This window comes from Onychostruthus taczanowskii, unplaced genomic scaffold (genome assembly GCF_017590055.1).
Source record: "Onychostruthus taczanowskii isolate IOZ18803 unplaced genomic scaffold, ASM1759005v1 scaffold45, whole genome shotgun sequence".
Classification (NCBI taxonomy): domain Eukaryota; kingdom Metazoa; phylum Chordata; class Aves; order Passeriformes; family Passeridae; genus Onychostruthus; species Onychostruthus taczanowskii.
The window spans coordinates 3,866,615-3,881,594 of NW_024502014.1; the positions used below are offsets into that span (position 1 = coordinate 3,866,615).

A 14,980-nucleotide genomic window follows, 5' to 3' on the forward strand; every position below is an offset into this window, starting at 1 on the left:
CGTGTACCCAAGGGCCACACGCCTTCAGAACGCTGCCAGGAATGCTGATTCCACCAATTCCCTGAGCAGCTCTTAACATCCAATCTAAACCATGCCCTGGCACAACTTGAGGCCATTTCCCCTCATCCTGTCACTTGTTGCCCGGGAGAAGAGACCCACCCCGCCTCACTCCTTGCAGGGAGCTGGGGCAGCGATGGTGTGCCCCCCCATCTCCTTCTCCCCAGCTCCCTGCGTCACTTTCACTGCCTTTCTTTGGATGTGCATTTCATCACAAAGAGAAGAAAACATGTAATTGACAAGAGATGACCAACATGGAACCATGAGAAGATAACAGCATTAATAGCATGGACAATTTGTGTCAAGCTGTATGTTGAAATGGCTGTAGAGCATCAATAGGGGGAAGCAGTAAACACATTCTCATTTGGCCGATCTCATAGCCCACATTGTTGACAGTGGATCAATACAAGACAGTCCCACTCACTATTTAACAATACGTGACTTTTTCCAAAAACACCCATATGGCTCCCTACAGCTTCACTTTGAAGACAGTCCTTTGATTTTTTGAAAGCCAGGAAATAAAATACAATGGCCAATTCCAGACTTACTTCAGGACATGGCTGGGGGACAAAGTGGTCTCTGAGTTTTTCATTCCCATTTGTTTGTTTTAAGTCTTTTATCTTGTTTGTGTGTGGAAAGTCTTGAGGCAGATAAGAAATATTTTTATTGAAAACAATCCGAACAGCTTTCCGACTGAATTGACTTACTTGGACCAACCCTATTCAAAAATAACTTTTTGAACAACCTCAAATCTTGGTGGTCTCCAATTTCTTAACAACTTTTTGTATTTGTTTAGTATAATATTTATTCATCCAGATTATAAATTCAGAATATAAATATTTTTCTGTTCTTCTAACTTAAATGACGTGAACAAACAACTGTGGCAAGGACACTGCTTCTTACCTTAAAACATAATTTGTTCATCATAAACACAGATTCATGCAGCCTTTCTGGTACCTTCAACTTAACACCAACTGAAGTACTACATTTAATTGTTTTAGTAATATTTAAACAAAACAGTCAAAACAGGGGAGGGAAGTGGAAGGACTGCAAAGCTCCATGATGTTGGTATCTGTTGATCAGTACGTTTTCCCCTCACTTTCTTACTCCAAATCTTCATCTGAACATGGACACCTCACAGTTTGTCCTTTCCTGTTATTAGGATGCAATAATGACACAAGATGATAAATCAGGCCTCAGCTGTCACCTCTTTCTTTGCTTCTGTAAGCATAAGATAAGGGAGCAGTGGAGTCACGGCAGAAGTCAATCCCTCTGAACCCTGTGCCTGCTCTCCAGGCTGACCCAGAGAGGTGCTGATGTGGTGGCCTTGTTTGCTCCACTCCTGTACAGTCACTAGAAAACACTGCTGACCACCTGAGTGGGGACAAAGAGCTCACTCTGTGCCGAGACAAAGCTTTTCCCACAGTGCTACCCAGGATAGGCCTGGGTGAAAATACATGTACAATGACCACAGTGTGTCCTTCAGACAAAACAGAACCAGAGCTGTAGCACTGGTGGGCTTACCTGAGGAGGCTTCAGGCAAAAAGGGGAAAATATGGGGAAGGAGTGAATGGAAGGACTTGCTATTTCATTTTTATTGGAGACTAGATAAGAGGGATTCTGATGATACAGCAGACTGAGCTCCTGTCCAGGCCATTAAACCTTGACTGTTAAGGAGAAATGCAACTTTTCTTCAAGTTTGTGGAAAGAAGCAACTAGTGCATACTTTTAGAAGGAATATTTTCAGGCTGCTGGGACAAAATTGTTGCCCTGCTATTTTTCAGTGTCTAAAGAGTGCACACAACCTCCGAGTCGTGAAAGACTGACTTCAAAGAATGCACCATGTAGGGAGTTCAAAAATGTCTACACTGGAAGTAAAAATTAAATGCTGAGACATACATCTTTTATGCACAGAGATCAAAAATATTGATGATATCAGCCTGGAAAGATAATTTATAGAGCAGTTGCTCCCTGTGCATTTTTGCTTATGTCAGCAGCTTCCAGGAGAGGCAGAAAGTTGAGATGGTATAAAACTCATTGGTCTGTATTCAAGAGGCTTTGAAAGGCTTCAGTGTAGATTATCTACAGTGCTGAAGGGAACTCTATCAGACAATGTGAAGCAAAATCAGTGCAGTTACAACGAAGAACCTCCTTTAGAGAACCTTGGGTTCTTCCTGCCAACACAGGTTCTCAAAAATCCACTCTTGAGCCAATGTACCATCCTAAGGATAAGGTGAAAGTGTTTCTGACTCAAACACAATTGCTTGCAGAGAAGAGTGGGGTTTAAGCTTTCTGGTTGAAAGTTGCATCATGACCCACTTGTTCTGAAGTAGGTCAGCCTGTGGTGTGCTGAACTCAGTCAGAAAGGCCAGCCCAAGAGTAGTCTGAGCTGAGGGAAAGGTGTAGAAAGCCACTTCCTATGTCTGTTATGCCAGCAGTGGGTGAAGTGAATTTTTACTAAGGGGAGTTTTTGTGTGCTGTCCTTTCTCATCATTTTCAGGTCTGCAGAATGCAGAAGAACAGTTCTCTGATAGTTGCTTGTTTCTGCTTGGTGAATTAAACAGATTTACATTTTTTTTTTCCCAAGGTTGTTTTATTCTGCTTCCTCTTACCCAAACAGACTCAGTGCATTGCTAAAGCTCCTTCTCACTTCTGCTCTGTTATTTCCAGTGCTAATCATGACACCACAACCATGAAAATGTTAAAACTATTACTTATATAAGGGACTTTATGCTCTGGGAATTTTCCCTTTGCTAAGTAAGAGCTGTTCCAGGAGAAGGAAGTCTGACAGTGCATTGCAGAACAGTGTTCTCTTTCCCAAGGATTGTTTATCCTCTTTGCATGGCTGTTTTCACTAATTTAAAAATCTAAAATTTAAAAAAAAAATTGCTGGTTGTAATTTGCCAAGAAGGTGTGTCACCCACAAATTTCTGTTCAGACGAATAGTTGCTTGTAATGTTCACCTACAGTGAGATAATAACAAGTAGCAGAAAGGAACAGTAGTTCTCTTCCTTATCTTCCATTTTCCATCTCTGACAAACTGCTTGCATGTCCCATGCAGTCAGGGAATTCCATACATCCTTACTTGCTTCAGTCAAATTTTCACTCAGCTGAAACAAATTTTTCCTTCCTGTCCACTTTTTATGACTTTCCTCTTAACCTTGCCAAGTTTATGAGTTGACCTGACAACAAAAAAATCCTCAGTACAAAAACCCCAATGAGATATATTTATCTTACCGCTTCTGAGAAGAACTCAGAGATGCCTTTAATCTTTCTTTCCATGGCCCATGGGAGCTGAAGACCTTTAGCCTGGGCTCTGCATGGTCCCATCAAGAGGGCGAAGCTGACGGTGTTGGGTAATAACGCAAGTGTTCTGCGGTCAGTTGTTTCCAGATGCACCCAGTGAGGAAGAGAGAGGAGCTCTTCTACATATACATAATGCACAATTGGGTCAAACCATGAGTCAGGAGGCAGCAAAAACTCCTGACAAATAACAAGATTTCTAGTAAGTCTACAATAGGACTGGAAAATATAAGTAGTAAAAGCCACTTTGTTTTAGAAAACACGACTTTGCAGAAGTAGAAGTGTGTTCATCTCACCATTGTTTGTAATAATTTTTTTTAAAAAGCCAAAATAACTAACTTGTGATTTCATATTTATTATCTGTAATTCTGAAATTTATTAAGCATTTCACTTAAGCAGTTCTTTTTTCCATGTCTGTTTCAAGGCCAGGTTGGTTGGGGTTGGATGGGTCCTTAAGCAACCTGGTCTAGTGGAAGGTGTCCCTGCCCATGTCAGGGAGGTGGAAACTGGATGATCTTTAAGGTCCCTTCTAATCCAAACCATTCTATGATTCTATAGTCCTTCAATAAGTGTGCTAGTCCTACTACATTGTCTTCTCTTCTTTACCATCATTTTGATGTTCTTTGTATGGATGTGCAAAACAAGGTGCATGTATATCAACCATTAATTGTAATTAGCAGTAATACAGCACTACCCACTTTCATAGTCTTGAAACATTTTTGCCTACTCTTGTACCAATTTGGGGAATGCTATATAGATTTGTTATCTTTGAGATTTGCAGATATCTCAGATATCTGAGATTTGTATCATCTCTGAAAGACATTTTGACCATTTATTCCTAGTCATAAAAACATGAAACATTCAGATGCTCACAGGAACACACAATCATCTCTTTGAAACAGCTGTATTAAATGTACATTTGGAAAAAAAAATCACTCTAGTAGGATATATAGCCTAAACATTATTAATTTTCACACATGCAGGACAAACTTTTATGTGATCATTTTGATTTGCATTCCCTAAACACAGCTGTATTCCTATTTGTACATGAGATACAATTCATACGTGAGTGAACAACTGAAGTCACTCTATACACTGACCACTGTACGGCTCTGATTTACCTGCCACATTAAATTTGTCATTCTCAATTTCCCATTTGCCTACTTTGAATGTTTATAGAGTTATCACTGGCTTTGTGTTTGACCAATGATGCTGCAAGGGTATTGAACTACTAGTTTAATCTTGACACTGTAATTGACAATTTCACTGCCAACTGGACCCCTTACTTGAACCCATTTCCACTGGCACACTCTGATCAGATGGCTTGATCAGTCAGTGCATAGCTGTCTGCTCCCCCACAGGTCTGAGGCTGTAGCTCCTAACAGATTTGTAATGTTTCTCTGCCCTTGGCACCTCATGATGCTATCTGCTGGCACCTCCATATTGCGTAAATCAAAGCACAAATATTTTGTGCTCTGTTTTAAACACTTTGGTACATGCCTACACTAACCGTGGATCCCCAACTGCACTATTTCCATGCTTCACATTTCCTGAGTTGCCTTATCTTGTAGCTGTCTATTAAATGGATCCCATCATTCAGGTTTTCTCACCAGGAAGCCCAGGTGGGCCACCCTGCTCCCATTTCCACAAGCTGGTTTGTATGTTTGTTTGTTTCTCTCTCCCTCCTTCTTATCATGGGCATGTCTCTTAACCGAGTGTCGTCTTACAGAAAGGATATCTGATATTACAGCTACCCATGTGTGTCCTCTCCTGCACTGTGACACGGACAGCTAATGATAGCCTGGCTGTGCTGAGTTGTCTCTAAAGGCCATTCCATCCCTCTGCAGCAGTAAAGACGTCAAGGAGAAAAAAACCCTATAAACCAAACAGATAGAAAGAACACAGGCATCTTCAGCCTCACCTAGAACAGCCATTGTTTTCACTGAAAAAGGGACTCAAGATCATAATTTCTGATAACTGGAAGTAGTGTTCACTGAAAGAAACATGGCAATGACCTTGCTGTTAAATTTCACTACTACAGCTGCTACACAAAAACATGTGTTGGGTGTTGAAACATCATGCAACCAGCTTGGATATGAAAAGCTGTTGAGGTATTTTCCACTTGTTTGTCTGGGTTTATTTTGAGGACTAGAAAAAATAATCATTATAAGGCTTAGATTTTTAGGTAAATCAAGACACTTCATGAAAACCTGATATGCTGAAATGCATTGGATACAAAAAAAATTAATCAAGGGGCTGGGGTTTTTAAATTCATATGTGTGGCAATTAATTTTATATTTAATGGACCTGATTTGATTGCATCTCATGAATATTAAGAGTTGGGAAGAAACCAAATTTAACAGAATCTGTGATGCAACTCTTTATCTGTAGAACAGATTCCTATACAAAGTCAACTCCCACTCATATCAGCCACCATTTCTGAGAACAGGGGTAGTACTCTTTCTCCTTGGATGCTCATATCCCTTTGCTGGCAGTATCAGTCTAGGAGAAAGTGCTATGTGCAATCTCTCTCTCCTCACTTTTGTACATCAGCTGTGTTGCCACAATGGTGCATAAAATCCCTCTCATCTAGGACATGCCTTGTAAGTATATCCAGCAAATTCTTTATATGGATGCTATTTAGAGAATAGCTATTTTTTTATGGAGTTTCAACCTGAATTATAAATTTTCTCCTTGATACAAACACAGTGTAAAAAAAAAAAAAAAAATAGAGTTTTCAGTTTAAAGTTAGGGAGCAGGAAAATTTCAGGAACATGGAAATTTAAGTGCAGGTGCTTACGAGTAAAATTATCACCTACTTTGGGGGTATAAATGAAGTCATGGAAGCAAAACTATAGAAATGCTGTTGTAAATTTAAAAAGAAAAATTAAATATAGTATTTTTGTCTCCACTTTTCCTGTGGCATATTTGCTTTTTATGCATGCAGTATTCTAAATTTCATCTGCTGCTTTTACATTTAATATGTATTTTGTATTGCATAATATTTGAATAATGCTAGAAATTCAAGAAAGCTAAAACACTATTAAATGAGTGCCTGGGTTTATTTGCAGTGGTAGGTCTGTGAGCAATGCTCTATGGTTAATGTGCAATAGCAGCCACAGGACTGCAGCTATTGTATGTCACATTTAAATGTTCTAACACCAGGAGCTCTAGGAGGGCTTTGGCTGGGAGCTGTCTGCACCTGCCAGCACAGAAAGAATAAATACAGCAATTCAAAAGCCTTTACAGACTTAGGACTGCAGCACTGCTCAGTTAGGGCTGACACCTCCCAGAACAGAGCAACCACAAGATCATGGGAACATAAATCATAGTTTTCATTTATGTACAGTCATACAGCTGTAATTGCTTATTATAATTAGCATGCACAATGCAGTGGGCTTGTTCTGAAGACTAAAATCTTCTTTTATGATTCATTTTTTGGCAAAGGATGTTGCCTGTAGCCTGATATTTGGAGCAAGGCTGCCAGGGTGTAACACAGCTGAACTCAGTGTACAGAAAATCTGTTACAATTGATCCATTTCTATTGTTTTGATGTTTTTCCGGCTGGGTGGATACCATCAGAATCAAGTGACAGTGTCATAGGCTTAAAGCCCTTTGCAGTTCTGGAGTTCCCCAGTTCAGTTCTCAACAAAACTGCAGCTGAGTGCACTCCAGTTCATCAGGAGTGAAGTTAGGCTGCACATGGGCTCGTTGGTTATTGAAGATAACTGACCAATTATCCACATCCCTGTGGAGGGATGAAAGTGACACTGTCACTAAGCACACCCAGTAAAGCTGGGGTTTGAGAATGCCTGAAAGCTGTGCACTGCAGGACAAGGCCACTCACCCATTTGTCTCTTGGATTTGAGGGGGCTTTACAACCCCTCTTTGTGTTTTTCCCCTTTTGGTGGAAAAATCAGGAGACAAGGGATAAAACAGTCTTCAACTTATGGAAGATGCCATCAACTGAGGAGAAATGCAATAAATAACTTGTTAGTACTTCTCTAGCAGGTTTTATATTTTAACAGCAAAATTAAATCATCAGATTTGCTATTCCTTACAAAAATCCCTGACCATGCAATGCTAGTTGTTTTGTTGCTTTGTGCTGGAGTGTAATTTAAAAAAATTTAGAAATGAGTAAATCTAATTATGATTCCATATGTGAACAGAAATTTTTCTGTCAAAGATGCTAACACAAAACAAAAGGCTGCAATTCCTGATTTGGAAAGGTGTGAGATTGCTTTGTGGTTAAAAAAAAAATAATAATTAAGAAAGAAACAAAAAAAAAAATTAAAAAAAGCACAGAAAGAGTAGACACAAATAGGATTCAATAGCAATACTGCAGCTAGCACAAGAATCACTGAGGACTGGTTTCAATACAGAGAAAGCAGGACATTTTGAAACTGAAGTATAAAGGGGTCAGAGTTTGAAGGGAAAGCTCTCACATCCAATTCCCAAATATCCAAGCTATAATAAAAATATTTTGCAAGAAAAGAAAATTTGTTTTTTTAAACTTTATGCAAATGGAAGAGAAAAAGTCTCAAAATTATCATTATTTAATTCTGCATCTCAAATTATTCAACAAAATTGCACAGGCTGAATTAGGAGCTGAAGGTCAAAGATAGAGAGGAGACAGAGACTCACCTACTCATGTGCAGAACAGTCCCACCAAAGTAATCAGGCTTCAGGTTTTCCTAGAAAGGGTAATGATTTACAGAGCTATCAGAATTTCTAACAGACCTCTTAAGGTTACATTCAAAAATGTGCCTCTGATCTGATGATTTTGGAGTCCCAGCACTCAGTTACAATGCCTGTTTGTGTCCTCAGGAAGGCATGGAGAGACGTGCTATTTCTACACAGACTTCCCTACCAGTAACATAACAACTATAGCAATTTCTGATATTGAGCATGGAAACCAATATTTTCAATATCTTTTCTCTTCCCAAGAGGTTGATTATAAAAAAATTCGCCCAGAATAGGAGGACTAAAAAGAAATCCCTCAAGTCTTAGCTCTGTGGATGGGGCATGTGGGGTTTTATAGCAATGGTATCTTGGATGAGTAGGGGAAGCATGAGTTACAGAAGCACTACAAAACTTTAAAGAGGCCTGAACTGGGAATAAAGAGCCACTCCCAGAATTCCACACAGTGGTCTTCACTTCCTTATTTTGCTCCCCTGCTTTAAATTCAACTCTTGGACTCCAGTCTTTTCTGCACCAAGTTCTTTATGGCTCTGGTTCCTAACACCAGTTCCCAGGGTAGGCTTGGGGAACCTCACCTTCCAGCACTTTTAACACAAACCCATTCATCGTGTCTGTACCACTTTTTGGTTCCTGATTTAGCCTGTGAAGTCTTTGAGCCCAAACAGCCCATACCAGTACTAGCAGGTATGAGACAGAGCTCCACACTTCTGCCCAGAAGTTAGGGGAATGCCCAGAACAAGCTGGGTAATTACTTCTCCCTGGAGAATACCTTATGTTCTCAATATCAGGAATCCACCTGAAGGAAATTAAAGCTAATTAATTTTGCTCCTTTAGATATCTTGCTCCTTGAGAGCTTCACCCACAGGGAACTGACAAGTTCCAGATTTGTAGAGCCACAAGCAGATTAAGTTCTAGCAGGTGTTGAAACCAGAAAATAACAGCCTTACACTCATGAACACCATTTTTAAAACCCAGTATCTCTCAACTCCTCTCTTAAGGGCACCAAAAATACTTTGCCTTTAAGTTTAAAAATTAAATTAAAATTAATGCTTGTATTTCCATGACTAAAAGGTACTAAAAGGCAAGATGTAAATTTATCCACAAAACTCCTGTGCTGACAGTGGGAGGACTTCACTTGCACACCCTACATGGTCACATCCCTGAAGTCCACATGGGCCGTGTAATAGAGGATAAAAAGCTGAGCAGCCTTCCCCTGCCCACATGTACCTATCTCTTCCATGAGGTCTCATTATTTTATCCTTGACCTCCATCAAGAGCTCCTGCATCAGGAAAACCTCATTATGCTGGAAGCCATAGGCAGACACAAAAAGGATACCACAGGCAGACACAAAAAGCAGAGGAAAGCACTGCAAGTTTCTCCTCTAGAGAAAGCCCTTTAGGTTGAGAGCAGACTGTTACCACAATGAATCCTCCTCGGTGGATAAGCTAGAAGCTTGCCCAGTAACAACGTGTAAGGCTCCTCCTGAACAAGCAGAGAAATTGGCAAAAGCAGTCTCTTGAGTCTGATTAAGATGAAGATAAGTCTTCATGGTAAGCAGAACTTGATATATAGCAGCTGTCTGAGGAAGGAATCACACCCTATGGAGGTCATAGCTACCCCTAGGGCAAGGAAAGTGAGTAAGGTGGAAAGTGGCTGTAACAGGTATCAACACACCTGTGCAATTGTTTCACCTGGAGGCTCTTAACAAAGGAATTAATTTCAAGGACAAGTCATGTTTTCAATTAAAAAGAAATAAACATATCACAGAGAGTGCTGATTTTAACATTTATTTTTTTTTAATCTTCAGTTACCATTTTTTTCTGCAAACAGACTTTATTTAACAATAGTTCAAGAGGTATTATAATGCTTAAATGAAACATTTTGGCACAAGACAATAACAAAATAAACAGAATAAATAACCTGCTTTACATATACTGAAGAAAACAAAACCAACATGCAATAAACTTAATAAAATTCACACTCTGTACAACAGCTCAAGGTAAATAGTACTCATGTTCTATCAGTAACATACACATATTAGTAAAAATAAAAACTTTAACAACATGCTTAACTCAAGCAAAACAGTGATGCAATATGAATCAACTCAAGAGGTTCACAGGTTCCAAAGAAGCCAGAGTTGGAGGTGAGTGAGCACCTCAGCCAGGAGCCTCAACCCAGGGCTTCTTCAGCCATGTCTGTGTTTTGGTCCTTGCTGGAAACTGCGTCAGGCTGACATCTTCCTGAGCTTGTGGCTGTTCAAAGGAAGAGAGAACACACATAAATAATGACCTCAATTATAGTTTTCTCTTCTTCCCTGAGAGAATAGCTCAGGTGGAAGAAGGGACATGTGACATGACTGTCTCTGAGAAGATTTCAGGAAGGAGTAGCTAAGTCTAACAGGAGATGGAAAGAGATGGATTCCTACCTCAGGAAAAGGAGATGTTTCTTCACCCAGCCTTCCTTAGGATTTACACAGGCATTCCGCCCACTGGCAGTGTGGAAACTGGAAAAGAAATAATGATAAAGATATCAGAAATCCTTGCCAATAACTGCTGTGTGGAGTACAGTTACTCTATATAATGACCAATAGAAACTGCTTTTGTAAACACCAGCTAAACATGGAATGCTCCAAATCCCTCCAATATTATATGAAGAAAAAGAAAGTTAAATGTAATAGTTACTTCAGTCTCAGGGATCATTTTTGCACCATAAAATGTTGTTCAATTTATTTGATCTGTTTAGGCAAAGACCTTTGCTGGATGCCAGAAACAATTTGTAAAATTGAGAATAGCTGCTGTCAAGCTAAGGTGACAGATCAACATCAAGGCCAAAACCTTGTAAGAAAAAACATCTGATCTCTGTGAATTAGAAGGAGTCTTGTCACTTAGGTATCTGTTCACAGGTGTTGGCAAGGGAGCACACTGTGTTGGCCAGAATGGCCCTTAGCTGGAGACAAAACCTGTCCTTGTTTGCACAGCTGATTCCTAAAGAGTCAGATTTATTATTTACATTGTATGACTGTCCCTTGGGTTAGCAGTCCCTATCAACTAGAGGTTGTGTGTTTTGTTTACAGGTGTGATATACAGTTTCTTTAGTTAATTTAACTTTCTGAAAAGGCAGGAAGAATCACCCTTATAACATTCAAATCCTTCGTTTAGCCCAGACAGACATCCCAAGGTTAATACATGTCAGAAAAACTGCAGGGATTCAGAAAGTAACTTACATGATGGCAGGGATGTCGCAGACCTCACTGGGGAGCTGTTCAGTGTAACCCTTCAGGACCCACCGAGGCAGACGCACTTTGGTGTACGACAGGCAGCAATCCTGGTTGCTTTGTGCTGGAATGGAGGACAACAACAAAGTCAATAAACCCCATTTGGCCCTGCTGTCTAGGGCACTCAGTGTTCAACCCCAACCATCCAGCTCGCTCATGACAGAAGAGGTGGATGAGAGAGGATGCAGCACATTCTGGTGAAACCATTCCCTTCCAGCTCAGCCCCATCCTGCTGCCAGCTGTGAGCAGCACCAGGAGCCCTTCCCAGAGCAGAACACCCGAGGTCACTCACCTTCCGAGGTGCCCCACAGGAGCAGTGCCAGGAGCCCCAGCAGGGAAACCAGGACCATGCTCTTGCTGCCGCAGCCACTCATTCCCTCTCCACACACAGCTGTGCTCCAGTGAGTACCTGGCTGCTGCCTGCTGCTCCTGCCAGCCCTGCCTCACCTCCACCTGCTTATAAAGGGGTGGCAGGAGCCGCGGGAATTCACACACGGGCGGGTTCCACTGTCATCAGCGGGTTTCCCCACAGCAAATTCCATTGCGCCCGATTTGGCCCCAGCAATCCTTCCGGGTACTACAAACAGAGATAAGTGTGCTGGGGAATATTTTCTTTTTTTTTTCTTTTTTTTTTCTTTTTTTTTTCTTTTTTTTTAAAGCTGCTTAAAAGATTTGGTCTAAAAGAAAAGGAAATAAAAGGCTATGAGGTAATGGTTCTGTGGGTGGAGCGTGTGTAGTTTTAGAGGTAGGAGTGAAATAAGGAAAGAGGTGGGTGGGTGAAATGAGGAAAGTCAAATGTAGGTAACTTTAAATGTTACCTATAGAAACTGTGTGTCTGCTGTGCTCTAGTTTAATAAACACAGCCTGGGAGCAGAGGCAGGTGGGCTGAGCCAGCCAGATTCATTTCAGTGTGGCAAGCCCACAGGAGCTGGGTCGCAAGCTGCACCAATATCAAAGTACTACATTAATATTTCCTGGTTGGCCAACTCCGCAACATTGGACTTTCCAGATTACTGCTTTCTGAGCTCTGGACTGTATTGGCAGGGACACATGAGCAACACTGAGTATTCATGGAAATGCATTTATTTCATTTCCTTAACCGTATATTCCTTGCCATGAGTTCCTGCCAGGTTGTTACATGTCTGAACTATTTCATCTGCAACAGAGTGAGCTTAAAAGAAACTTGAAATTGGGCCTAAATTCTCCAAATCCGTGCCTTCTAGAATGCATTAATGCACTTAATAAACAATAGCCATAGTTTGTTGCTTTCCCAAACTGTATCAGAGTATTGAGACACCTGAACATTCAAAAAAATATGCACAATCTTAAAATTGCCGCGCACAGCTCTAGAGAAACCACCAGGGAGAGGCTCTGTCACCACTCCAAGTACATTTTTTGAGCTGCTACTCAATGATGGAACTTTCCCATGCTGTTTAGGGATCTGTGTGAAACTACTGTGATGGCTGCAGGCCATGTCCTGGCCAGCCAGTACTCACAGGAGCTGCTGCCAGCTCCAGGTGCTTATAGAGTAACCTGAGCTTTAAGTGATTTCTGTTAAGGCAGAGCTCATGGACAATCATAGGCAGTGCATAACTACATGCCTTCTATCCTTCACAGAGTGCCAGTACCTCTCTCAAAGGGTGATTTGTAGAAATGGTAACAGCTTGAACTCTAGAACAGACTATTATTCAGAGAAAGTAATTTCTCTATGTAATAGTGAGAACTGAGGGAATTTCATATGGCTGAGGTATATATGAGCAACCTTGCAGTGTGCATGGCATCACATATACTGGACATGCTTCTCTGCAGGGCCACAGCAACTGGCCAAAGGATGGGAAGGAGGCAACAAAGAACCCATGCCCTAATGAAAGCAGCTTTTTGTAACTGTTTTATGGATCATGGTGAAATGCCACAAAAGTTCAAAAAGATCAATGCTCTCAGTATGCAGCTATCTCATTTAAAGACTATCTGTCAGCATTAGGCAATGCCTCAAACTCGCTGACTCGAATGGTAGTTTTTTCTTTTACATACAGGTTTCAGGGATCCCAAATCTATTATACCTATAGCCAGCTCTGGCATTCCATATGCTATTTCCTAGGCCATGCTGTTATCCAGATGGCGGTGGCCTTGCACCTCATGTCTTCCTCATGACTCTACAGCTCTATTTCTTCTCCACCCAGGGCTTCTTGGACAGAATCTTCTCATCTGAGCTTTGACACTTCTAGCTAAGCCCCAGCAGTTTGGATACCAGGGCTGACACTGCTCAGGCAGCGCTCACCCCCTAGTCCTGCTCTGAGGCACTTTCCATCACACCAGCACACCAGGGGTTCCCACAACTGACCATGGCTGGTGATGTGCCTTGTCACAGCTGGACTCATGCTTATGGTGTTCCTTTTATCTCATTCTTTGTTTGATTTAGGAAATTACGTTAAGATTTAGATTTAGAACAACAGCCACAAGGTGGGCCCCAGCTTAAGGAGCACTGTCAGTTTGTTTGCACTTGGTGTATACAAAGTGCCTTCAGTTTATTTGCACAAAATAGTTAAAACAATACAAAAAGCTTTAATGCAAACAGCTGAAGAAAGCTCTGCTGGTTGTGATATGACACATAACTGTATCTTATCAGTCTTTACCTTCACAAACCCCTAATGGAAACAGAAGGCAAAAAATATAAAAAACCAAGGAGGTGTTTATATGTCCCAGGGAACTGTTTTTCATTATTCCCTGGGAGTGAGGGAACAGTGACTGTTGTCCACCCTGACCCAACCAAACTTTAAACCTGTTTCCTCTGGCACCTGTGTGAGCAAGTGGGGCCTTGTGGGCTGGCCAGGGACTGCCACATGGCCAAGAGGTGAGACTGCCAGGCCCGGGGTGGCCAGTGGCACCTCCAAACCTGTTCCTGGCTCAGTTGCACGTGCCATATAAATGTGTTTAGTGTCCTAACACTACTGCAGTTCAAAGGCTACACATTGAGGGGGCCACCAAGTCAAGGGAAGCCATCATTTCCCTTTCCTGGGGCCTGTGTAGGGAGGGCTGTGTCCAGTGTCTCCTCAGAGGGTACAGCCAAAGCATGAGAGCTGTCAGCCACAAGATGTGAAAAGCAAAATTCCAAACAGACATAGAGAAGCCACCTCTCCATAGCAAGGGAGTGAGTGAGGCACGGGGACAGGTTGCCAGGATGGAAAAGCCTAGTTTGAATACCCTTGCAGATACTCAAGCTGGATGTGGTCTTTCCCTGAACATGATCTTAAACTTGGGTTCCTTCCCAAACCACAATCAACCCTGAATTATTTTTTTCTGGGTTTTTCACATTTAGCTGTTTGTTTCTTATTTTAGTTCCCTGACTTATTTGTCTTCCTGACTTGACTGTAAGCTTCTCAGCTTCCCTCCCTCCTGTTGTCCCTCCTCAGATCCCCTCACAACAACTGCAGTCACAGTAAGGCAGAGCAGCAAAACACAGACTGACAAAGCCTTCATCCTCTCCTAAGCTTCCTCTCCCGTTGTTCCAGGGGCCATAGAAAGCAGGCTCAAACCCCTCCTGTGCATAACAGCAAAGACAGCCTAGGTGCCAGTGCTGCAGAGCCATCCAATCAGACCTGTGGAAGAAATACATTAGGGAAAACTGAGTCTTTTCCCAAGTAATA

At 41.5% G+C, this 14,980-nt stretch overlaps 1 protein-coding gene across 1 annotated transcript; it reads right to left on the bottom strand.

Moving 5' to 3' along the window:
• Nucleotides 1–9,888: 9,888 nt before the first annotated feature.
• CCL20 (C-C motif chemokine ligand 20) lies at nucleotides 9,889–14,754 on the bottom strand. The gene is made up of 4 exons (XM_041414399.1): nucleotides 11,629–14,754; nucleotides 11,286–11,400; nucleotides 10,488–10,565; nucleotides 9,889–10,314 (listed from the first exon to the last, which is right to left on the bottom strand). The coding sequence occupies exons 1-4, from the start codon at nucleotides 11,708–11,710 to the stop codon at nucleotides 10,287–10,289; spliced, it is 303 nt and encodes a 100-aa protein (XP_041270333.1). The 5' UTR covers nucleotides 11,711–14,754; the 3' UTR covers nucleotides 9,889–10,286.
• Nucleotides 14,755–14,980: the final 226 nt, after the last annotated feature.

Coding starts and splice junctions, on each gene's coding strand:
- CCL20 (XM_041414399.1), bottom strand. CDS start 11,710: ATGAGTGGCTGCGGCAGCAAGAGCATGGTCCTGGTTTCCCTGCTGGGG. Junction 11,401..11,628: donor CCTGTGGGGCACCTCGGAAG/GTGAGTGACCTC, acceptor CCTCCATTCCAG/CACAAAGCAACCAGGATTGC. Junction 10,315..10,487: donor AAACATCTCCTTTTCCTGAG/GTAGGAATCCAT, acceptor TCCTTTGAACAG/CCACAAGCTCAGGAAGATGT.